We start from the raw sequence: 24,342 nt of genomic DNA, 5'->3' as shown, positions 1-24,342 counted from the left end.
AGTGAGGGGACACTTAATGACTGAGTAAGATGTAAAGTGTGAGAGAGAAGATTGGAATGGAGTGAGGAGGCAGCCCAGTCAGCCCCATGGCAAATAACACCTTCGATGATCATCACACAGTCCTGAGGTCATTGGGTAGAAAGGTTTATTAGAAAGGAGTTGACCCACAGTGTGGATACTGGATAGGTGTACCTCACCGCACACTTTCACGTCTACCCCTCCTAAGGACTTGCTCTCGCGTGACCCTGGCAGGGGTTCTCAAGCTCCCGGAACTAGATGGGTTTTTTTGCTAGGATGGTTTGGATTTCATACTATGACATGCAAGGACCTACATGCAACACTGTGCAATTGAAGAAAGGAACTGGAAGATGGAAATATATAGTTATCCGTCACTTAACAACAGAAATCCTACTGCGAAATGGGTCAACAGGGGTCAGCTTTTCATCACTGTGACCAAAATGCCTGACATGAAAACTTAAAGGAGGGAAAGTTCATTCGGAGCTCACAGTTTTAAAGGTTCAGTCTGTGGTTGGCTTCCTTCATGGTTCTGAGACCCAAATGGGGCAGAACACAATGGTGGCAAGGTGTGGCAGAGGGAAACTGCTGTGCTCATCGTGGCTGGGGGGCAGAGAATGAATCCAGGGACAAGATAGAGTCCAAGACCACATCCCAATGACCTACTTCCCTCATCCCTACCCCACCTGCCTATAATATCCACCCAGTAATCCATTCAAATTATTAATCCACCAAATGGATTAATCCACTGATGAGGCTACAGTTCTCGTAACCTAAATCATCGCACCTCCGAACCTTGCTGTTTTGAGGACCACATTTTCAAAACAGGAGCTTTTCAGGGACCTTAAAAGTCCAAGCCATACAAGGGGGTTTTGTTGTATAATACATACTTACCTGTTTTAATCAGCTTTTTCGCCACTGTGACTTAAAAATCTAACCAGAACAATTGTAGAGGAGGAAAAGTTTATTTAAGGGCTCCCAGTTTCAGAGGTCTTAGTCTGTAGAAGGGTGGCTCCATTCCTTGGGGCTCAAGGTGAGGCAGAACACCTCAGGGAGAGAGTGTGGCAGAGGGAACTGGCTCACATGATGATCAGGAAGTGGAGAGACAGGGATTTGACTCTCCAGACACAACATATATACCCAAAGCCACGCCCCCAAGTCCTGCCTCCTCCTACCACACCCTACCACCTCTGTTACTACTCAATTAATCCCTATCAGGGGATTAATTCACTGATTGGGTTAAGACTCTTATAACCCAATCAGTTCTCCTCTGAACCTTCTTACATTGTCTAATATGTGAGCTTTTGGAGGACACCTCACATCCAAACCATAACATTACCCAAACCTAGATGGTATAGCCTGCCACACACCTAGACTATATGGCACAACCTATTGATCATAAGCTTCAAACCTGTACAGCACAATACTTTATTGGGCACTATAGGAAATTGCAACACAGTGGTATTTTTGTATAGTAAAAATACTAGGTGATAGGAATTTTTTCAGCTCTACCTTGGTTTTATGGGATCATTGTCATGCGTGTGGCCCTGAATTGATGGCAACATCATGGTGGGTCATGATCATATTCACTTCACCCAAACGCAAACAGGCTGGAGATAATCGTTTGGGTTCATCTTGGAAAGCATCTCCAAAGTACTTTCGTGGGACCTCAGAAACTCAAATTGACAACTTTGAGTACTCCTAGCAAAAATGAGGAGCATATCAAGACATGATATCCAATTACCAGGCGTAGTCAAAGAAAGGCAAGCTGGACGCCTCATTTAGTTAAAGAGAGATTTTTCTTACTGCCAAGCCAAGTCACGAATAAATGACACACTCTGAAAGTCAAGGCAGATGGAATGACTGACAGCAGCCATTAGATTCCCTCAAGGCCAGAGCTTTTCTCTTTCTCCAAATAATTCGAATGAAAACAAGACAGAACAGGACAGTAAGTACGGATTTTACAAGATGCATCTCTTACAGGTACTGTCTTTTTTTCCCCAAACTGAGTGATCACCCACACCCTTCATCATGAAGTAATCGCGGAAGCACAGCTCTGTGTAAACGGTCCAGCCGATTTTCACAGCAGAGCACCCGGGGTGTCTATTAAATAGCTGTGAGCTAGGAAGAAATTTTTGAACTGAATTAAACAGCTCCAGGTGTTCCTACGAGGAACATTCCCTCAGATGCTTCTGCCCAGAAGGACTTGGGTGTTTCTCCAGGGAAAAGATTTTTAGTCCAGGGAACAATTTTCTTTTTCTTTTTCTTTCTTTCTTTCTTTCTTTCTTTCTTTCTTTCTTTCTTTCTTTCTTTCTTTCTTTCTTTCTTTCTTTCTTTCTTTCTTTCTTTCTTTCTTTCTTTCTTTCTTTCTTTCTTTCTTTCTTTCTTTCTTTCTTTCTTTCTTTCTTTCATGAAAGTCTTATTTATCCTCTACTTGGTTGTTTTCTAGCTCTTGGAAGTGGGGTTGTGTGGGAGCTGTACTTTTAGGCATCCTTGAGATGACACTTTTCTTCCTATTTCAAAGCACTTGTTTGTATTTATCCCCCAACAAAACAGTAGCAGTTTATTCAGTGACAATCAAATTGCAGTTTCTAAAGGGTCCTGATTCCAGGGAGAGAGAGAGAGCCCTATTGTAGTCCCCTGTCCACATGCCTGTCTGTGGGAGAGGAAATTAATGACTTTGGAGACAGACATTTCGGCAACCCTTGAGAGTGGGGCAATTCCCTGGGTTTTTTGTTTTTGTTTGTTTGGTGGGTTTGGTTTCTTTGTTTGTTTGTTTGTTGTTTTTTGATTGTTTGTTTGCTGATCAGAAAACCTGGTGTGAGATATCTATATTGCATATTAAACTGTTCTGCCTCAGGGATGCTATTTTACCAAGCATGGGAGGAGGAGGAGGGAAACTTCTCCCCACTTAATTTTTTGTTGCGATGATGACCCATCCCTGGTATGGTTTCCAGAATCCCGAAGACACGTGTCACCTGTTCATGCTTAAGGACCTCCAAGAAACTGCACGTCCTTTATGGCCCAGACTGCACTCCAGCATGAAAACCCAGAGGGAGAGACATGAGCCAGGCAGTGGGTTGGGGCAGCTGCGCCTAAATGAAAAATTCACTAGACTTGGCGCCTGAGAACTTGAGTGCGAGACAGTGCCTTGCACACAGCAGATGTTTAATTCAAACAAAATCATGTCAGTAATGAAGGCATGAAGCTCACGGTTAGAGAAACATAAACAAAATACCAAACAGGATGACTGTAAGGTTCAACGTCCTTCCTAATGTACGTTTCCTTCTAGTTCAGCGTTTCTCAATTTTGAAATCCACAGCAGCTCTCCCTCTTTTCGGGCTCACTCGTGTGCACTGTCTGTTCTCCACTGGTCGCATTAGAAATAAACCTGTATTCAAAGCCGGGCTCTGCCATCTTCCAGCTGTGCCACTCGGGATGGCTAATTTCCATCTTTGCCAAAACATGGATAACAGACACCTCCTGGGCAGGTTGGAGAGCCACTGTGACAACAGGGGAAGGGGTGCTTTCTAACTAGGATGTGCTGTGCCCATGAAAGGAAGACTTCTATAAAATTATGTGATGTGGGAAGAGAAGGAGGGGACAAAGAACTCCCTTATACTGTTGAGCACTGGTGGGAGATGAGCCACAAAGATCAGCCCCCTGCCCAGATCTCCCTGTGTCTTTATTCTGAAGGTGTCTATCTGTAGTGGTTCATCATGACCCCAATTTGCTAGCAGGATCCAGTGCGTGCATTTTGTACTTCCCCAGAGGCCATTGCAAACAGAGATCTCTCCTAGGTGCTCTCAAGGTCTCTGAATCCTGCATCCACCAGGATCCCAGAGGATCTGAGCTAAGCCCCTGGCTCCCTCCACTCCCCTCCCAGGCTCAGAGGAAATGTTCACTCCCTTTTCCTCTTTGCACACCCCTCTTCTCTGGCAGTGGCCCTGACATTACTGTTGAGTCCGACAGCTCTTAGCACGCTTAGTGGCCCACATGAGAGAACACACTTGACACCAATCAACATCTTCGGGGACCTACTCTTTAGTAGGTGGCTCTGGGGAAGAGGGCACAGAATTTGTTCAGACAGCAAAATTGTCACAGCCCGTGAAAGCTGCTGGAGAAGTGTTAGTTGGAGAAGTTGTCTTCAAATCAGGGAATCTTCCATCTTTCCTCATATTTCAAATTGCGTCGCAGTCTTGCCTGCTGGCCTGCTTCACAAGATGTCATCTGTATCAATACCAAACAGGATGACTGTTTGGTATTGATGAAACGAGAATGTTCTCAGAGCCTGTGAGGCACTAGGCAGATGGCCCCTGTTACTCTCTTGCCCCACGGTGCCAGGCTTCCTGGCTGGCCTCCATCTCCACACGATCACTTCCTGGAAGGCAAGGGGGGCATGGGAGATTCTTATGCATCTTTTAGTTTCTGTTTTCTAGCACAGGCCTGCTTTACATGAATAAATAATAAATGAATAAGTACTGAAACACACGAATGAATAGGGCTGTTGTTACAAGGACAGGATCCAAACAGCTAGCAAGCTGGAGTCCTTGTCAATCAAAATAACAGGAGGAGTTACAGCAGTCAATGCACCTCTTTAAATGGGCACCTACTGTGTGCAGAAAATACGGTGAAAAGAAAAAGTCCTTCACTAGGTTCCCCTCACATAGNGTCACATAGTCTTGCACTTTGGCTCTCGGGCTTTAGCAGGCATGAGAATCACATGGGGAGGGAACTTAGAGACCCGCAGTGTGCAAGCCCCTAAAGCAGCCCCCTCACCAGTTTCTGATTCAGTAGATCTGGGGGTATGGCTGATAATCTGCATTTCTAAAGTTCCCAGGTAACACTGAGGTGGCTGGTATGGGACAATGCTTTAGGACTGGAGATGTAGCTTAGTGATAGGGTACATGCCTAGTATGCACAAGGTGATATCCATTGATTCCTAGCACTCTGCATGTGCGTCTGCACACACACAAAGAACAAGGAGAGGGAGGAGAGGAGAAAGGAAGGGAAGGGAAGAGAAGAGAAGAGAGAATTAGTACCTCGAGTCTAGAAGGTTTCACGGTACTAGAGTGGGTTGTCAGGGGTTGAACTCCTGGTTCCTCTTCTTCCTGGGTTTGTCTTGGCCAACTTCCGCATACCCTTCAAGGTTCAATTTCTTCATCTGTAAAATAAGGACAGCTTCCCACCTCCTTCACAGATGGTTGTGAGAATTAAGTGAGAAACTGCAAGTAAGGTGCAGCAACCAGCACCTCTTCAGAGATCAACCTGGTTGGTGACACCTGTCTATCATTCTGATAAATAATAAGAAGGTGGAGAATTTCACAACTTTTATGCCTACAGGAGAATTCAAGTACTGCTCCAGAATTTGATGCTTGAGAAGCGAGTGAGAAAGCACCAAAGTCAGAATTTCTGACTCATGAGGCTTAGGGGAGCAGAAGATCAGATGTCCCGCAGGGTGACCAAAACAGGAAAGATGGAATTCCCCAGGAGTAGGAGGACAGAATCTCATGTTGGCTGAGGTCATCGCCTCAAGGGTCAGGAGGTTGGCATCTGGTCCCAGCCTCAGTGCTGATTAGCTTTGTGACCTTGGCTTCCCTTAGTGTCTTAGGACTCCATTTTCTTATTTGCTAAATGAGGAAGTTAAATTGGATGACTTCATTCAACCTTTAAAGTTCTAAGCATCCAACATGGAGAGTCTCCAGCTTGAGTGGCAGGGGTGATGAGCAATTCCTGAGAAAGAGAAGGGTTGCAGCTCTAGGAGGATAGAAGATGTGCCCTAGGGATGGAGGAGGGAAAGTGACACAGGAAGAGATGGCAGGAAACGGAAATTTCCTTCATAATTGTCCCAGTCTCCCTTGATAAATTCCATGGGGGAAGGAGCAGGTTGTCTTGTCTCAAGTCTAAATTAGACTGAATTCCGCAAATGGCTCCCAAGTCTGGTGGGGAAAAAAAAGAGAGGGGACGTGGGAACCATGCATCAAGGCCAATATCAGAGAGACAGTTATTTTTGTACCAAAAGGACTGAGAAAAAGCACCCAGTTTCAGGTATCCCTTAGGGACCTGTGTTCTCCACAGAGCCTGCACCTTCTCAGGAGTCCCTGAGGACCTGGTTTAGAAGCCATAATGATGGAGATGTCGCTAGTCTTGAAAGAAAAACTGTGGGTTTTAAAAATATTCCTCTTATGTTCCAATCTTGCCTTTTCTTCCTGGAGCAAGAGGGTGAGCTATGTGAGGCAAAGCCACGGTTTTCCAATGGCTTAAGTTCCAATGGGCTCTAATTTTGAGGTCAGCAGTTCTTTGCCCTTCAGTCATTCAAAGTAAGTCACAGATAGATGATAATAAGGGGTCTTTGAGGATGGAAAGGGTTCCTTCCATTTCAAGTGGAAACCAGTCTTAGGTTGGGAGGAGTGAGAAGGGCTTCCCGATGGACAGTCTTAGCTGGAAGGGGAGAAAGGTGAAGGAGACGGGGAGGCAGCTGATGGTACTTCTAAGAGGCCACCGACGGACACAGGATCAGAAGCCAGGAAACCAGAGCTTCAGGTAAAAAGGAAATACCTGGGGCAGGAGGGAGGAGAGGTTGCTTGCCCTAACCCTTGGCAATCACAATTGACCCCAGAGTGAGCCTCCTGGAGGTCAACAGCCCTTCTGTGACATTGCATAGCTCATTAGATCCTCAGAATGGCCCCATCTTTATGGTCCCTTCTTCACAGAAAAGGAGCTGGAGGAACAAAGGAGCTTGGAGACTTATCTTAGACACACGGCTGGGGAGGGCCACCTCTGCTCCAGGACCTTTGCCTTGAGCCACCAAGCTGGACTCTTGTCCTTTGAAGCAGAACAAAGGAGAGCAGAGGATCAGAGCTGGTCACTAGGTGGGGTGGGTGGTCAGAGAAGAGAGACATGTTCGTAGCTGTGAAGGGGAAGCCCCCTGCAAGGGCTTAATTGACAAGCTGGAGAATATTCAGTCTGCATTATCCAGAGAGGAAGGTGTGATACCCATCCCCAACATGCAGACACTTCTCAAGTCCTAAACCACGTCAGCCTCAGTCTGCATTGGGCACATTATCAGGAATATAAAGCTGGGAGAGACTTTCTCCCTGGGATTCTTCTGATAGCCCTGATTTCTCACGGTTCCCTGTGACATGCTCCCATCTCCAGTGCAACAATTGATGCACCAGCCTCCTCCGTGAACTGGTTGCAATTTCAGGGAGCTACAGTGGTACAATCCGATAGAGGGGAAGTGATGGGACCTGGAGAGAGAGGGGAGGCCAAGATTAAGAAGTCAAATGAAAGCAGGCTTTGTCTTGGCTTCATCTGCTACTTTGTCTTATTCTCTTGCTGGTCCTGTGGCGTGATCATTGGAACCAAGGGTGGAGACCAGGGTGGAGGTGGAGGAGGACTCACTGTCCTGCTGGTTTAGACCTCACCAGAGCTAGAGTCAGGAAGGGTGAGTGTCCCCCAGGAAAGATGTTGACACGAGGTGAGGCCACGTGTGCTACAGTCCCACCCCATACCAGGGCTCCTTGCACTTCATTCCAAGCCTGCAAATAGGCGAAGCATTTGCTCTCCCCGTGCTGGGCTTTAAAGTCAGCCTTCCTTCTCTTCTGGTAGGATGGGTGGCTATGGATCATGGATAAATGTGTGTGTGTGTGTGTGTGTGTATCTGTATCTGTCTAGCTAGCTAGTTAGCTATCATCATCATCCTCCACTTATCTACTCTCATCTATATCTCTATCATCTGCCTATCATCTCTATTTTTGTCATCTGTCACCTCTGTATCTTTCTCTCTCTCTCTCTCTCTCTCTCTGTCTCTCTCTCTCTCTCTCTCTCTCTCCCCGGTAGGGACCTCCCATCCTTTACCTTCACTCCCATGTCTTCTAGAGCACTAATTCCTATGTTTATAAAGACTTCAGACCAGTTGTCATCAGCAATTCCACCTCAAAGTGTCTGAAACCGAGAATTCTCAATCCCTCTCTTCTAAAATGCCCTTTAAACTCTTTCCATCCCATTCCCCTTTAGATCCTTCTGGAACAGATGTTTTCCGCCTCCCTCCTGGAGTGGCTTTTGGCCTCTTCAGGCCTCAGGGACTTTCCACCCCCTGAAGACTGGATCCCAACTTCCTTGTGGTAGCACGACATTCCCAGTCCCCCCTGGCCTGCCATCGTCTCTTCCTGAATGTCTAGATGAGGTGACTTAGGTGTCTGTCTACTGAGTCGCAAGCCCATCCTCCGACTCAACTCTCTCCTCCTCCCTAAACCCCACTTCTCTGTCACCGCCTGCCTGGTTCCCATCTCCTCTCCTGTGCCCAGCCACCTTCTGTCGACCTTGTCACCCAGGACACGGCAGCCAGTCCCACATGCCCTTCCCATGCATGTGCTGTCCTCGACAACCATTAGCTCCTCGTCATATCTCGTCCTGGTCTCTCTCTGTGCCACCCAGGTGGCATGCACAACAGCATGACATGCACAACAGCACCAAGCTAGACCAACCACTTACCGTCTCCTTCTGTGGGTGTTTCCTGGGTGTTGATGTCTTACCTGGTCAGCGGGCTCACCAGTTCCTCCTGGGTGTTACTTCCCAAGAGCCAGCCCAAGGTGAAAAATAATCATAAGAAAAGTAATACATCTGCTGGATAAAGAAGCTTCAGTGCGCCAGACCCTGGAATATTATTTGGTGCTAAAAAGAAAGGAGCTATCAAGCTATGAAAAGAAATGGAGGAAATTTAAATGCATATTACTAAGTAAAAAAGAAAAATGTCCAACTGGAAAAGGCCACACTATGGAGACAGTGCAGAGATAGTGGATGTCAGGGGAAAAACGGAAGGAGGGACGCACAGGTGGAGCAGAGGATTTTGAGGGCTGTGAGACCATTCCCCGGGACACGACAGTGGTGGATATGTGCCATTTTACAGTAGTCCAAACCACAGATCGAATCCCAACTAGAGGGAACTCTACTGTAAACCATGGACTCCAGGTGGTTCTGATAGAACAGACAGACATTGATAACGGGGAGGCTGGGCACGTGCGGAGGCAGGAGATTTGTGGACAATCTGCACCTCTTGTTCAGTTTTGTTGAGAACCAAAACCTCTCTAGAAGATAACGCCTACTCAAAAGTGTATATTTATGTAATAGCTATATTAAGGACCCTCTTGTGTCCTCATATAAAGCACTTTGTATCTCATTTAATTCTAACAACTCTTTGAGGTAAATATCATTGTTTTATGACTTATTTTATGTACGGAAAATGGGGATCAGAGAGGTTTAGAAATTTGTTCAGGGTCACCCAGAAAGCACTGGCTCCACAGATTAGGGAAAAAAAAAAAAAGTCTTTCTTTTCAAACCTGGGCCAAGCCTGAGTTTTCAGAAGATCCTGGGAGGGTCAGACTCTTCTCTGCATGTGTGATAAGTAGCTGACTGTGTATCTCTGTGTGGATGCAACTGAGGTTTATTACAGAAAACTGGAAGTATCTGTCAGTCAGCAACTGGACAAGATGGAAATGAGATCACCAGGCACTTCATAAACAAACACTCTCTTCTCCCTGTGCCCGTGATTCACGTCAAGCAGAGAGCTAGAATGTCTAATCTCATCAGACCTAGCCTGTATTTTTTTGTGGACTGTCTGTTTGCTTCTCCTCTTTTGTTTAGGGTAAACAGCTCCTTAGATAATTTAGTCCACTCTAACCGGTGTTTTTCTCTGGTATCTTCGATTTTTCTTTTCAATTTTTTTCTGGAAAGTTCTTTGCCAGCTTCTCAATGATTAAAGCGTGGTCTGTAAAGTTTATCGTCCTTGTTTACCCTTTTGATTTCGTTCAACTGAATGCACAGCCAGGTCAGGTCCAGAGAAGACACAGGCAGGAATGCCAGGTGGGGAGGTTCAGCGGCCTCCCAACCCCAGGTTGGAAGGCTCCCAGGTCTGACTGGTGTGAGCGTCACATTCCTCAGCCAGGACCCAGGTTCTCAGGGAGGTTTTCTGACTTGCATGGGCCTCCTCAGCCAGGGACAGAGACAGAATCAAACCCAGGGCTTCTGACTCTTTCCCCTCCATCAGGTCCTGAATCTCTCCCACCTTTTCTCACTCTGAGCCTTATAGCCACCCCTGAGCATATGCCTCCTGGTCCAGCCCAGGGCGCGTGCCCCTCCCTGCCTCAAGCTGATTGGTTTGAGAGTGAACATTTCACATTCCTCAACACAGAGAACTGAGGTCTCACCCAAACTAGCTCACCTAAGAGGAACCTAAGTTCTTGGTAGACAAATGAATTGATCAGTGGAAATGGTCTTAGCTAACTATGCAGGATATTTGCTCCAGATCTTCTTTTCCACCACAAACCCAAGGACAGAGGAAATTGGGGGGCGGGGGGGGGGGCTTGTAGAAAGTGTCAGCAGAAGATGCATGCCTTAAATAGTGTGTTCCCTTGATTGAAAGATACTGTTTTCCTTTGAGAAATAAAGCAACATCCGTGAGAAAACCTCTAAAGATGTGGGCTGAGCCAGCTGCCACTCAGAGAACTGGTAAGGACTAATGGAGATGCCTCTTTGAAGTATCAGCTAAGCAGACCAGCGTTGCCCGGATGGGGAGGACTGGGAGTGATTCTATATTGGTCCATTTTGTTTACTATGACAAAAACCCTGAGGCTGGAAACTTTATAAGTAATGAGGTTTATTTGGTTCACAATTGTCATAGTTGGTCCAAACAGCACTGACCCTTTGGCTACATGACAACATGGTGGAGAAATAAAAAGGGAAACGACCACATGCAGGAGGGGCCAAATGTTTGGGGTGCCCTTGCTTTTTAACAACCTGCGCTCACAAGAATTAATTCACACCTTCAGAATACAATCCAGTCCGCAAGATCAACATTAAAAAACATTAATCCGTTCACTAGGGTGGAACCCCCATGAGTTAATTACCTTCTAGAAAGCTCACCCCTTTTTTGCTTTTCTTCCTTTTTAAACATTTTTGATTCATTATTCTATTTATTTATTTATTGGCAGTTTTAGGGGTCAAATCCAGGTCTTCTAGCACATGCTAAGCAAGCACTATACCACTGAGCTGCATCCCTCTGATCCCCATTTTCCATACAAATGTATTGTGAAATATATATTTGTAGTTGCCTAAGGGGTAAAATAGGTCCTTCCACCTCAACATCACACAATGGGGTCCAAGCTTCCCATACTTGAATCTTTGGGAGACAAACCGTATCCAGATCATAGCAGATCTCTGGCTCCCAGGAGCGGCTTTTTCTTAGAGGAATCTAAAAGAAGCTTCCGCTCTCTACAGGAAACGTGAGCTCTCCCTTAAGACCAGCTGGAAGATTCTGCTCATCCCCTTGAAGGGACTTGGTTTGGCTTGGATTCTCCAGCTGGCCCCTTTCCCAACTCCTCAAGTGTGGGGTCCCCACTGACCCTCCATGGCAGAAACACACACCCTTCAAGCCTCCCCCTGCCCATGTCCCTGCTCCTTTATCACCAAAGCTTTGTCGTTCAGCTGCTGTTGCCACCTCCCACCCTCTGTGGACACCAGTGTGGATTCCCTCAGGGCTCTCCCACCTCCTGCTCGGCCAGCAAGCCCTTCACCCTCTTTGTCCAGGTTTCTGTTTTTTGAAGATGCACGTGGTAGAACTAAGTGCTGCAGCAAGTTTTATGGTTCAATGAATTAGTCACTACAAATTCATGATCCGTATCCACACTGAGTTACCCCTACACACTATTTTTATTATAAGGGGTCCAGATGTGCAATTCTAACTCACATCCCAGGGGTGACTTGAGGTTAAATTGTGACTATAGAACTTCAGAAGAGTCTTACAGTTCGGTTTTGGTTTCCTATCACACAGCACTGTGTGTATGTCATGGTTTTGACTGTAAATATCCCCCAAAGGTTCATGTGCTAAAGGTCTGGTCACCAGCCTCTGGCACACAACTGGGAGGCAGTGGAACCTTTAGGAAGTGGGGCCCTGTGGAAGAAGTGAGGTCATTGGGGGCGTGCCCTTGAAGAGTGGGATCCTGGCCCCTTCCAGTTTATCTGTTTGTTTCCGGGTCAACACGTGGTGAGTAATTTCTTGCACCATAAACTCCCTACACTGACAATTCTGCCTTACCACAGGCCCAAAGTCAATAGTGCCAAGTAACTATGGACTGAAACCTCTGAAACCATGAGCCAAAAATGAACATTTCCTTTTTATAAGTTGACTTTTCTAGGTACATTGTCACAGCAACAGAAATAGGACAGTAAGAGTGCCTGCACTGTGTAGTGCCTATGGTTGGATAGTAGGTAATTGCATAAGGGGTAAAAGATTGATATACAGACTCCTGGAAGCTGGCTGTCGTGACCAGAGCAGATTCCATGCAGGAACTTGAGACTTTTGTCGGCCAGAAAGTTGCAATGGCCTAAGGCCTGGAAAGATAAGAAACTTGTATTGAATATACTCCTGGGGTAGCCAGTTACAGGGCAGCAGATGAGGTTTCTATGGATAAAGGAAACTAGACCCTGACAAGATGACCTCCATGAGATAATCTGCAGAGAGGGAAAATTAATTGTTTTAAAGAAGCAAAGATGTTTTGAGTTTTCAACCCCCCGCCAAAGCAAGAATAATTATTAAGACCTTTTCTTTTTTTCTTCCTTTTAAAGTCAATTTTTAGGTGGAAATCTCATTATCCAAAAATCCAACCTTATCAAAAACAGGATTCCAGGATTAAGTTGCAAGAATATCCCTGTAATGATAGAAAGTCACGTGATATTTTATTACTGTTTACTTGGTTATTGTTTTCTTTCGTGAAATATATATTTGTAGAGATTCCTCTTGATTTCCAAATCGAAGGTCCATAAATGACAAATATGTTCTTAGTAACTAATATCAGAAAAATCTGGCTGCTGAAACTAGTTCATGCATTATAGGGTCAAAGCACAAGCTTTGAGGAAGACCCTGGTAAAACTTCACTTTCTTTATACAAATCCAACTGGTTTATAAGATAATTTTATGACATTTTAACCACAAGCTGCAGATTCAATCTTTGAGATATTTCCTTTTGTACAAATCTTAGCATTTAGGAAAAGGTTTTATATAATCAAAGAAGAAAAGCCCTTTATTTTTATTATGACTGACAAGACTAATTTGGCATAGAAATTTCCATTGCTTTCTAGTGTGATTTTAAGTGAGAGGGAAGGGGACTCAACTTAATCTAACTTCTATATTCTCTGACTTAATGAATTTAGCTTTTGTTCTAAAGTTGTATTGCTTTTTAGCTAAATATTCAGTAAATATTATTCTCTCTAGCATGTCTCATTTATTATCTGAAAATTTTAGCATTTGCTCCTTAAAAGTCAATTAAATATTTTTGTATAAGCATATAATTAAATATTTGGACATATGCATATCTCATAAAAATATCCAAAAATAATTGTCTTCATAAATTTTCTTCCACATTTTCCATCAAGAACACTTCAAAAAATTTTAATTCAACTAGGGAATAAATACAGAATGCATTTTAATAAAATAAATCTGTGATCCATAATTTAATGTGTTTTTAGAAGCAAGCTTCTCAAATCTATTTTACATGAATTTCATGCTAGAAACATATTGTAATGACATGGATATTCTAGTACTTTCTCCTCATTTAAAAAAAAAAAATTACCTTAACATTGTAATTAAAACTCCAAGGAGGCATAAACCTTATTATAATTATAGCAAATCATGATCATGGAAAGAATAACTCACACTTTTAAGGAAAAAAAATTTGAGTGAATCAACGAATTGCGTAAAATATTATATTCTGAGTTGCCAAGCCAGTCCTCGACCCACCAGTTCCTGTCCCAAAGCTTCACCCATCACACCGGCCAGTGAGCGGTCCCTGTCGCCCCCTTCCTGCCTCAGGTCTTGCTCTTCCCTTGAGATCAGTTTGTTGGGAGTGTGAAAGGAGAAGGCCCAGGGATGCCCTGACCCCTTTTTCTGCCCATCTCAATGCCACTACCGCCATGGGCCTCACCATCTCTTCTCTGTTCTCCCGCCTCTTTGGCAAGAAGCAGATGCATATTTCGATGGTTGGATTGGATGCTGCTGGCAAGACGACCATTCTGTATAAACTGAAGTTAGGGGAGATAGTTCCCACCATTCCTAACATTGGTTTTAACATGGAAACAATAGAGTATAAGAACATTTGTTTCACTGTATGGGATGTTGGGGGTCAAGATAAAATCAGGCCTCTCTGGAGGCATTACTTCCAGAATAGCCAGGGTCTTATTTTTGTGCTAGATAGCAATGATCGTGAAAGAATTCAGGAAGGAGCCCAAGTACTGCAGAAAATGCTTGAGGAAGATGAGCTGCAAGATGCAGTGCTGTTGCTTTTTGCAAACAAACATGATTTCCCAAATGCTATGGCTATCAGCGAAATGACAGATAAATTAGGTCTTCAGTCTCTCCTCAACAGAACATGGTATGTTCAAGCCACTTGGGCTACACAAGGAACTGGTCTGTATGAGGGACTTGATTGGCTGTCAAAGGAGCTTTCAAAATGTCAAATGAAACTGGATATCTAACTAAGGACACATTTTGATAGAATTGGTCTAGGCTTGTTACAACAAAATTAGTTTGCATCTTGGATATTAAACTGTATCTGGGACTGGTTTGGGCAGAATATTACAGCGTTTAAACTTATTTTGTTGCCAGTTATTGTTTACCAAGTATAATGTTGCTCTTTACCAATATGCTTGGTTTTAAAGAAATTCTCCTTGGGGGAAAAAAGTATCCTCTTTTAATTTTGACTTCCTTTAAACCTAAATGCCTGGACATAGCTATTGTGACACCTTTAAATAAATCAGTTTTGAATGTTTTTTGAGCCTACAACAAATAATGTTTTAAAGTTATTATCCCCTTGCTACTTTATTGATACCTGTATCATTCCTGGGACAGTCTGCTGATTTGAACATGTAGCATTGCATTTGTATTTATTTCTATCCCTTGCCAAAAGGATTTTCTAATACTGCTTGTACCAGCCAGGGAAATGCTCCAAAACACTATTCAGCTCTCTTGCACTGAGGAACTTAATATTTTTTCCCTATTATTGACTCCTGGCTTCCATCAGCCAAACTTAACCTTGGTGTGGTTTGGATTTGATAGCTAATTCTGTGCTGATTGCAAAGAGTTCATATTGAGATGGCTTTTAATACTCAGCAGATTGTCTTTCTTTATATTATTATCTTCTTTATGTTGCATGTTGCTTTTGGTATCAGCCTGACTCTTTGCCCAGTATATGATAGTTCTGCTGGTGTTTTGTTTATTGATGAACATATTTTCATTAAGAGTTTTTTTAAAAACTCAGCAAACACAATGAATAAGTTTTCTTCATAACCCATTTGAAATTATTCCTAAAAAAAAAAAAAACATTATATTCTAATGGCACATTTTCATGTCATGCACACAGACGTGAATGGTAAGTGTGTTGGCAGTTGCGTTGGGAGATAAGAGAAGTCCAAGTCCATTCTCTTTGGAGTTGCTTGTTTAAGATAGTTGTCTATTTTCAAAAACGATTAGGGAATTACCTTGTGCAGAATGGCATCAGATGGCATTAGCCCCTCTATCTCCCTTCCTAGATACAGAGCCAGGAGTTTTCTGTAGTGGGATGGAGAAACACAACAATCAACATGGCCTTGCCTGTGTGTGTGTCATCCTTGGGCCTGGAGTTAGGCACAGCATGTAGATGAAATGTAGGTTTTCTTTTTTAATATATATTTGTAATATGTATGTTTTTAATTTCGATTTTACTCAAATGTTTTTCAATATTAACTGCTATAGAAAAATATAGCTTAATTTATAATAGTTTTTTCAAAATGGAACAGGGTTGAAATAATTGAGAAAAAATAACCTTCTATCTTACTGGTTATCATGAAACTTTAAGAGAAAATGAAGGCATTGCTATAACAGAATGATATACTCAATTGTATTGAAGGTACACTCATACATTGCTGGTGGGACAGCAAATTGATTCAACCACTCTGTAAAGCAGTATGGAGATTCCTTAGAAAACTTGGAATGGAACCACAATTTGATCCAGCTATCCCACTCCTCCTGTTATACCCAAAGGACTTAAAATCAGCATACTACAGTGAAGCAGCCACCTCAATGTTTATAGCAGCTCAATTCCATAGCTAAACTATGGAACCAACCTAGGTGCCTTTCAAAGGATGAATGGATAAAGAAATTGTGGTACATATACACAATGGAATATTACTCAGTTTTAAAGAACAGTGAAATTATGGCATTTGCTGGTAAATGGATGGAACTGAAGAATATCGTGCTAAACCAAATAAGCCAATCCCCAAAATCTAAAGGCCAAATGTTTTCTCTGATATGAGGATGCTGCTCCATAATTGGATAAGCAGTGGCTAGGAAATAATGAGGAACTTTGTATTGGGCAGAGGGAAATGTGGATTTTTCTATTCCCAAATATAGAGGGAGGGGAGAAGCCACTGAAAGCTGATTCAACTAGGGTCCCAAGTCTCCACAAATTAGTGGAGGTCTTAGCCAACTTCTTCTGCAGAAGGTAGAAGCTGATCCTGCACCAACACTACATATGGAAAGTGGCCAACTGGAAATGGAAATTCAGCAGGGGTCTGAAGACCTCATTTCTCCCTTTTCCAGTATTTACACATCCACATGATTTAGGGTGAGAATTTACTCTGGGAGTTTTGGGGATTTTTTTTAATCTGTAAAATGAGGGCTAGATGGTCCATGAGGTTCTCCATCCTATTCTACTTTAAAATAACCAGTGTCTGGAATTATGCATCAACTAGAGGAGACCCAGTTGCAAACCAATCTCTGGGTGATAATTCTAAGCTGTTATTTTATTTCTATGTTAAACTTGTTAAACGTTAAGTTTCCTAAATTCAAGTGAAAATTGGAAGACTTGGAGTCAATGCAAGGAAGCATGAGTTGTAAAATAAAAGCTAAAGGAGACAGTCATACCAAATGATAGGAGTGGCTACATGGCATTTTGTATTAGATATATAGAGATATATAGAGTATGTATTTTCATTGTATAAATCATTGGAGCCTGTTAAATAAGAAGGAAAATAATTTTTTTCTTATTGTTTCCAGAGTTTTTTCAGTAACCACAAGAATCTTCAAGAAAGTATTTCTCACTTTAAAAAAAAATGCAACTTTAAAGGGATTATACACCATGATTAAGTGGAATTTATTCCTGGTATGCAAAATGGAGCTCAATATAATATAGTCATTGATGGATTAAAGGAAAAACCCACATGATCATCTCAGTTGGTAAAGAAAAAGAAGTGGACCAAATTCAACACCCTTTTATGTTTACAAAAAAGCAAACAATAGGCTACCTCAATACAATAAAGGCCAGATACGAAAAGTCCCACAGTTTACATCATACTGAAAGTTGAAAAATTGAAACCTTTTCCTCTAAGAACAGGAATAAAATAGGATGCCCACTCTCCACTCTTCTTTAAAGTTCTATCCAGTGCAATTAAGCAAGAAAAAAGTGAAAGAACTCATTCTTGCCGTTGAACATCTTTCCTCCAACAACCCGAGCTACCCTGGTCATCTTCCCTAGCACTGTGTCCTAGCCATTGGTGGACTGTAAAGCAATTTTTGAAGGTTTGTTCCAATTTTAGTATTATTAACACTAGGAAATAATCAATTACATAATTATATATAATATATGTGGATGATATGTATAGATATAATTAATAATAATATATCAGTAGCATAATTCAGCTGATATTTTGGGTCAGCAAGCATCATAAATGTGCAAAAATTACTTCAGAGAAATCAGAACCAAAGGAACTTTGAGGTGTGGGGAAGCTTGAAGCTATGGTAGGCTTAGGTGGGGGTGTGGAGGGTTCAGAACATCCAGTGGTTACTGAGAGGTTGAAAAACACAGAAACGAGCAGGAGAGAATGTTTTCTAAAAACAGTTTCATTCCTTCCATTCGTCTGTTCTGTGGAGTTGCACTCCCCAACATTCAAACTACCAGCTCAGTCCACCTCTGATTCAGTGATATCATATGTTCAACAGAGTTCTTGTAATTTACTATAGCATCTTTCCTCTAAATCTTAAAATATGATGAAAGAATGTAGATCTGTCATTGACAATTTATAGATTTGTTGTTCCTGTTCTTGAATTTCATATAGATGGAAGCATACAGTATATAAACTTTCATGTCTAGCTTCTTTTCATCAAAATCATTATTTTGAGATTCATCCTTCTTGTTGTATGAATCAGTAATTTATTGCATAATATTTCTGAACATGAACACACCACAATTTGCTTAGCCATTCATCTGTCCATGTATATTTGTGTCTTTGCAAATTCTTAGTAGCTATGTATAAATCTGTACAACATGTAAACATTTTTATACAAGTATTTTGTGGAATTTTTTTTTCCATTTCTCTTAGGCAGATACCCCGGAGTAAAGTTGTTACATGATGTAGTAAGTGCATTTTATCAGAAACTGCCAAAGACTTTTAGAAAATGGTTGTACAATTTTACCCCGACACCAACAAAGTATGGAGGTTACAGCAGCCCCATATTTTCATTGATATTTGGTATTGCCAATCTTTTCAGTGGTAGCCATCCTAACGGATGTGAACTGGTGATTTTTAGCTTGCATTTCACCTTTTCATAGACTGTCCACATATCTTCTTTTGTGAGATGTGTATTCAAATCATTTTCTTTGTTGTTGTTGTTGTTTGAGTTGTTAGTGTTTTATTTATAATCTGGAGGCATTCTTTATATGTTCTAGTTATGAATCCTTTGTCAAATGTATATATAGTTAATAGTCTCTGCCAGTCTGTGTTCACATTTGTATTTTCTTAATGGTCTTGTAAAGAATAGGTCTTTAATTTTATGAAGTTCAGTTTTTCAATTGTTCTTCTTTTGTGGTTAGGGCTTTCAATGGCCTTTCTAAGAAACTTTTACCTACTCAAGATCATGATGATATTTTCCTGTATTCTTCCAGGAGGTTTAGAGCTTCATACATTAAGTTCAGACTTATTCTTGCTCTCAAAGTAACCTGAATATGGTGTGAGATAGGGATTAGCTCTCCTCTGCCCATGTGCACACATAACACATGCACATTTATCTAGTTGCTCCCACATCATCATTTTATTTTTTAATTAATTGCTCTTATTTTTTTAAATACATGACAGCAGAATGCATCACAATTCTTAATTCACATATCGAACACAATTTTTCATACATAGAATATGTTCACACCAATTCATGTCTTCATACATGTACTTTGGATAATGATGTCCATCACATTCCACCATCATTGCTAACCCCCTGCCCGCTCCCTTCCCCTCCCACCCCTCTGCCCTATCTAGAGTTTGTCTATTCCTCCCATGCACCCCCTCCCTACCCCATTATGAATCAGTCACCTCATTTCAGAGAAAATATTCGCCATTTGTTTTTTTGGGATTGGCTAACTTCACTTAGCATTATCTTCTCCATCTGCATCCATTTACCTGCAAATGCCATGATTTTATTCTCTTTTATTGCTGAGTAATATTCCATTGTGTATATATGCCACATTTTTTAAAATCCATTCATCTCCTGAAGGGCATTTAGGTTGGTTCCATAGTTTAGCTATGGTGAATTGTGCTGCTACAAACATTGACCCACACCATTATTTTAAAAGTCTATTTTTTTCCCGATAAATTGTTTTGGCACATTTGTTAAAATTCAGTTGACTACATGAGTGTGTCTAATTATGTCCCACTGATCTGTTTGTCTATCATTATGTCAATATCACACTAATTTAATCAAGTAGCTTTACAGAAAGTCTTGGAATCAGATATATTAGTCCTCCAACATTACTTACTTTTCAAGAATTTGGCTACTCTAACCCCTATGTCTAGAATCAACTTATAAATTTTAGAGTGAAGTTTAAGGGATTTTGATGAATATTGATTTGAATTTATAGATTTAAAATGCAGAGAATAGACATGGTATCCTTAATGAATCTTCCAATCCATGAGCATTAACTATTTCTCTATTTAACTAATAATTTACTTATATAATTAAAGTGTTTTAGCAACATTTCTGTGTAGAAGTCTTACATGTCTTCTGTTAAATTGTCTAAAGCACTTTTTATCTTTTAGTAGGAAAATAAAATGAAACATATGTAGAAAATAAAATTGTATAGAACTTTTACTAAAATTGTTTTTTGTATATTAGCCTTGTATGTTATGATCTTGTTAAATTTATTGGCTTCTTCTGGTAATTGTTTTGGGTCTCATGGGGTTTTTCTACAGGAACAGTCACATCATCTGTGATTCACGTTGGTTTCATACTTCCTTTTAATCTTGGTTTCTCATTTCTTTTTCTCACCCCCCACATACTAGCTAGGCCTTACAGCACATGGTAGCTTGTTTCTGAACATTTAATGTTCACTAAATAGCTATTGGATTTTTCTAGATGCCATTTATAAATTTAAGGAAGTTCTTTTCAATTTTAGTTTGCTGATAATTTTTGCAATGAATGGTGTTAGGTGTTGTTAACTGCTTTTCTTTTTCTTCCTCTCTCTCTCTCTCTCTCTCTCTCTCTCTCCCCCCGCCCCTTTTTGTCTCCACCAGGATGACTACTGGTTTTTCTCTACTTCCCTGTAATATGACAAATTATGCTGATTGATTTTCTTATGTTAAACACAAATACCCATTTAAGCATGTTTTTTTAAGAGAGAGAGAGAATTTTTTAATATTTACTTTTTAGTTCTTGGCGGACACAACATCTTTGTTTGTATGTGGTGCTGAGGATCGAACCCGGGCCGCACGCATGCCAGGCGAGCGTGCTACCCCACATCCCCAGCCCAATTTAAGCATGTTGATTTTCTCTTTATATATTAATGAATTTGATTCTCTTTTGTTGATGAATTTTTGCATCTGTATCCATAATGAATATTGGTCTACAAGTTTCTCTTCATATAATCGTTATGTCAAACTTTCTTACTAGTGTTATACTGATCCACAGAAGAGTTGGGAAATCTTTCTTCTTTTCCATTTTCTAAAATTTTGTAAGATGAACTACATTTTTCATTAATTGTTTGATAGAAGTCCTGAGTAAAATTATCTGAGCCTGGAAAGGATTTTGCAGGGGAATGTTTGTTTTGTCTTTTGTTTTTGTGAGCAAGTGTTTTTTTGGTAGGTTTTGTTTGTTTGTTTGTTTGTTTGCTTGTTTTGGAGGGGTACTGGGGATTGAACTCAGGGGCAGTTGGCTACTGAGCCACATCTCCAGCCCTATTTTATATTTTATTTAGAGACAGGTTCTCACTGAGTTGCTTAGAACCTTGCTGTTGCTGAGCCTGGCTTTGAACTCGCCATCCTCCTGACTCAACCTCCAGAACTGCTGGGATTTCAGGCGTGCACCACTGTGCCTGGTTGCAAGTTTTTGATTATGAATTCAAATTCTTGACTTATTGAATTAATAGTCATAAAACCAATCAGAGTTTTCTTTTGCTTTACACGTCAGTTAAGTTGCATTTTTCAAGGAATTTGACCATTTCATCCAAGTTATCAAATTTATTGGCATAGTTATTTATAATATTCCCTTATTTTCCTTGCAATGCCCACAGTCTGTAAGGATAGCATTCTTGATATGCACAATTGTGTTTTGTATCATTTTCTCATGGTTAGTGTTGCTAGGGACTGACCAATCTTACTAAACTTTTAAAGGAACTAACTCATGACTTTATTTTCACTACCATATTAATCTTGTTTGTTTCACCGATTTCTGTTTCAATCATTGTCATTTCCTTCCTTCCAATGACTTTGACTTTAATCTGGTCTCCTTGTTCTGGTTTTGTAAAGCTTAAAAAGTTGATATTGGGCCTCTCTTTTTTCCTAATGCTATGGACATTCAGGCTATGCATTTCCCTCGAAGCACTGCATTAGCTGCTTCCCCACAATTCACTTTCTCATGATTTCATCATTATTAAGCTCAAAACATGTTCTAATTTTAATTTCCCTTGTGATTTCTTTGACACGTGGGTTATCTTGAAAAGTGTCATTTAATTTCCAAGTACTGGGTTTTTTTTATTTCTAATTTAATTCTGTTGTGATTAGAGAAAATAATTTTAACCTTTAGAAATTTTGGTGGCCTTGGTTGATAGTGCAGCATATTTCATGAGCATTCTGTGTGCACTTGAATAAAGGTGTATGTTCTGTGGTTATCAATCTAAGTCAACATTGACAGTGTTCAAATTTGCTACATCTGTATTGATTTTGCATAGTTATATTAGTTTCTGAGAAAAGGATGTAAAAATCTACAAATTGAGTTGTACATTTTCTATTTCTCCATCAAATATTTCAGCACTACATTATCATCAAATGCATAAAAATACATAAAATATACTCTTATCTCTGATAATACACCTAGTGTTGAGGTGTTCTTTGACTACTGTATTTTTCTGGTACCAGGGATTGAACCCAGGGGCACTTAACCACTGAGCCACATCCTCAGCCCTATATTTCATTTCGAGACAGGGTCTTGCTGAGTTGTTTAGCAGCCTTGCTGTGAATTGCTGAGGTTCTGAACATGCAATCTCCCTGCCTCAGCCCCCAGAGCCTGGGATTTCATCTGCTGTTTTTATAGCCACACAGCTTCCTCCTGCCTGTCATTTGCATGCATATCTTCTTCCAGTCTCATTTTTTTGACCTTATTGATTCCTGTGGTGTTTACCATAGAGCTATATCTTGTTTATCCAGACTGACAATCTCTAGTGTTTGGAATGTTTCATTTAATTAGATTAAATTCAGTCAGTTACATGGTAGTATTTAAATTTTTCATTTTGCTGCTTATGTTCTATCTATCCCAAGTGATTTTTGTCTGTTTCTCCATCCTTGCCTTTTTTTGGTTTAATAGGATATTTTTCACCCTAGATTTTAATTTGTCTGTCAGTTTTTAATTTATGTCTCCTTCTATTGTGTTTTATCAGTTTCTTTAGAAAATCTGATATACGACTTTAGCTTATTATATTCTACACAGATCTAATATTGTACCACTTACAGAAAAACATTTTAAAAAATTGCAGTGTAATTCCACATGCCCCCTCCTCTGTGCCAATGCTCTCATGTACTCTGCATCAGCATACAATAAAAACCTCACAGAGTAGTGCTACGAATTTTGTTTTACACAATTTTCTTTTAAAGAAGTCCAGAGGGACCTGGTGTGGTGGCACATGCCTGTAATCCCAACAGCTCAGAAGGCTGAGGCAGGAGGATTGTGAGTTCAAAGCCAGTCTCAGTAACTTAATGAGGCCCTAAGCAACTCAGCAAGACACTGTCTCTAAAGAAAATATAAAAATGGCTGGGAATGTGGCTCAGGGGTTAATTGGCCTTGGGTTTAATTCCCAGTGTAGAAAAATAAAAGTTAAGAGGGAAAAACGTAGAGGTTGTTGTTGTTGTTTAACATACCAACACATTTGCATTTTGTGTTTCTCTTTCTTTCCTGTAGATGCAACACCAATTTCATCTGGAATCATTTCCCTCCACCCCAAAGAACTTCTTTTGACATCTCTTGTAGCACCAAATTCTCTCAGCTTTCCTTTATCTGGAAATATTGCTTATTTCACTCTAATGTGTAAAAGATATTTTCCCTGGATGTAGAATGTAGCCTTCACAGTTACCATTTTCTTTTGGCTTTTGGAAGATGTTGTTCCCTGGTCTTCTGGTCATCGTTATTTCGGGTGAAAAGTCATCTGCTTGTAAGGAATCTTTGTCGCTGGCTGTTTCCAAGGTTTTCTCTCTGTTTTTGGCTTTCTGTGGTTTGACTACAGTGTATCTACATACAGTTTGTTTGGTCTTTACTGTAGTCTGTTTTTTTGATGTTTATTCTGTGTAGTTTTCAGTAAGAGTCTTAGAACCCTAAGTGGATGTTTTTCATCAAAACTGATATGTTCTTCCATAATTTCTTGACATATTGTTTCTGCTCCATTTCCTTTTTTCTCTCCAATTATGTGCATGTTAGTTTGCTCAGTTATGTCCCACTGGTCACTGAGATTGTGTACATTTCTTATGTTATCTTTCTTCTTTCTGTTATTTAGATTGGATACTTTGTTTGTTTGTTTGTTTTTTGTTTTTAATCTGTCATTCATTTGCCACTAAGTGTATCCACTGGACTTTTCAATTTAGACACTGTACTTCTCAATTCCAGAATTTCCTTTTTGTTTCTTTTTAATTTCCTTTTTCTGCTGAGACTTTTTCCATCTGTTCATTCATGAAGTTCATCTCTGTTAGTACCTTGACCATCTTTAGACTGACAGCTTCCAAGTTCTTAACTGCTAACTCCAGGGTCAGATTCATCTTGGGCTCACTTCT

General features: G+C 40.9%; 1 protein-coding gene and 1 long non-coding RNA gene across 2 annotated transcripts; both read left to right on the top strand.

The window, feature by feature from the left end:
* The first annotated feature begins 604 nt into the window (after positions 1-604).
* LOC125618903 lies at positions 605-15,325 on the top strand. Its single transcript, XR_007350273.1, has 3 exons — positions 605-614; positions 5,399-5,401; positions 14,918-15,325. It is a non-coding gene; the product is annotated as an uncharacterized LOC125618903 (long non-coding RNA).
* Positions 13,934-14,838, top strand: LOC107158511 (ADP-ribosylation factor 4-like). Its single transcript, XM_048810464.1, has one exon. It carries the CDS (start codon positions 13,984-13,986, stop codon positions 14,542-14,544), a length of 561 nt encoding a protein of 186 aa, XP_048666421.1. The 5' UTR covers positions 13,934-13,983; the 3' UTR covers positions 14,545-14,838.
* Positions 15,326-24,342: the final 9,017 nt, after the last annotated feature.

Source organism: Marmota marmota, unplaced genomic scaffold (assembly GCF_001458135.2).
Source record: "Marmota marmota marmota unplaced genomic scaffold, marMar, whole genome shotgun sequence".
NCBI classification, from domain to species: Eukaryota; Metazoa; Chordata; class Mammalia; order Rodentia; family Sciuridae; genus Marmota; species Marmota marmota.
Note: the sequence above shows the minus strand (reverse complement) of the source record. Positions and strands in the feature narration are given on the sequence as shown.

Bases quoted from the DNA above. Each gene is read 5' to 3' on its own strand.
- LOC107158511 (XM_048810464.1), top strand. From the start codon at position 13,984: ATGGGCCTCACCATCTCTTCTCTGTTCTCCCGCCTCTTTGGCAAGAAG.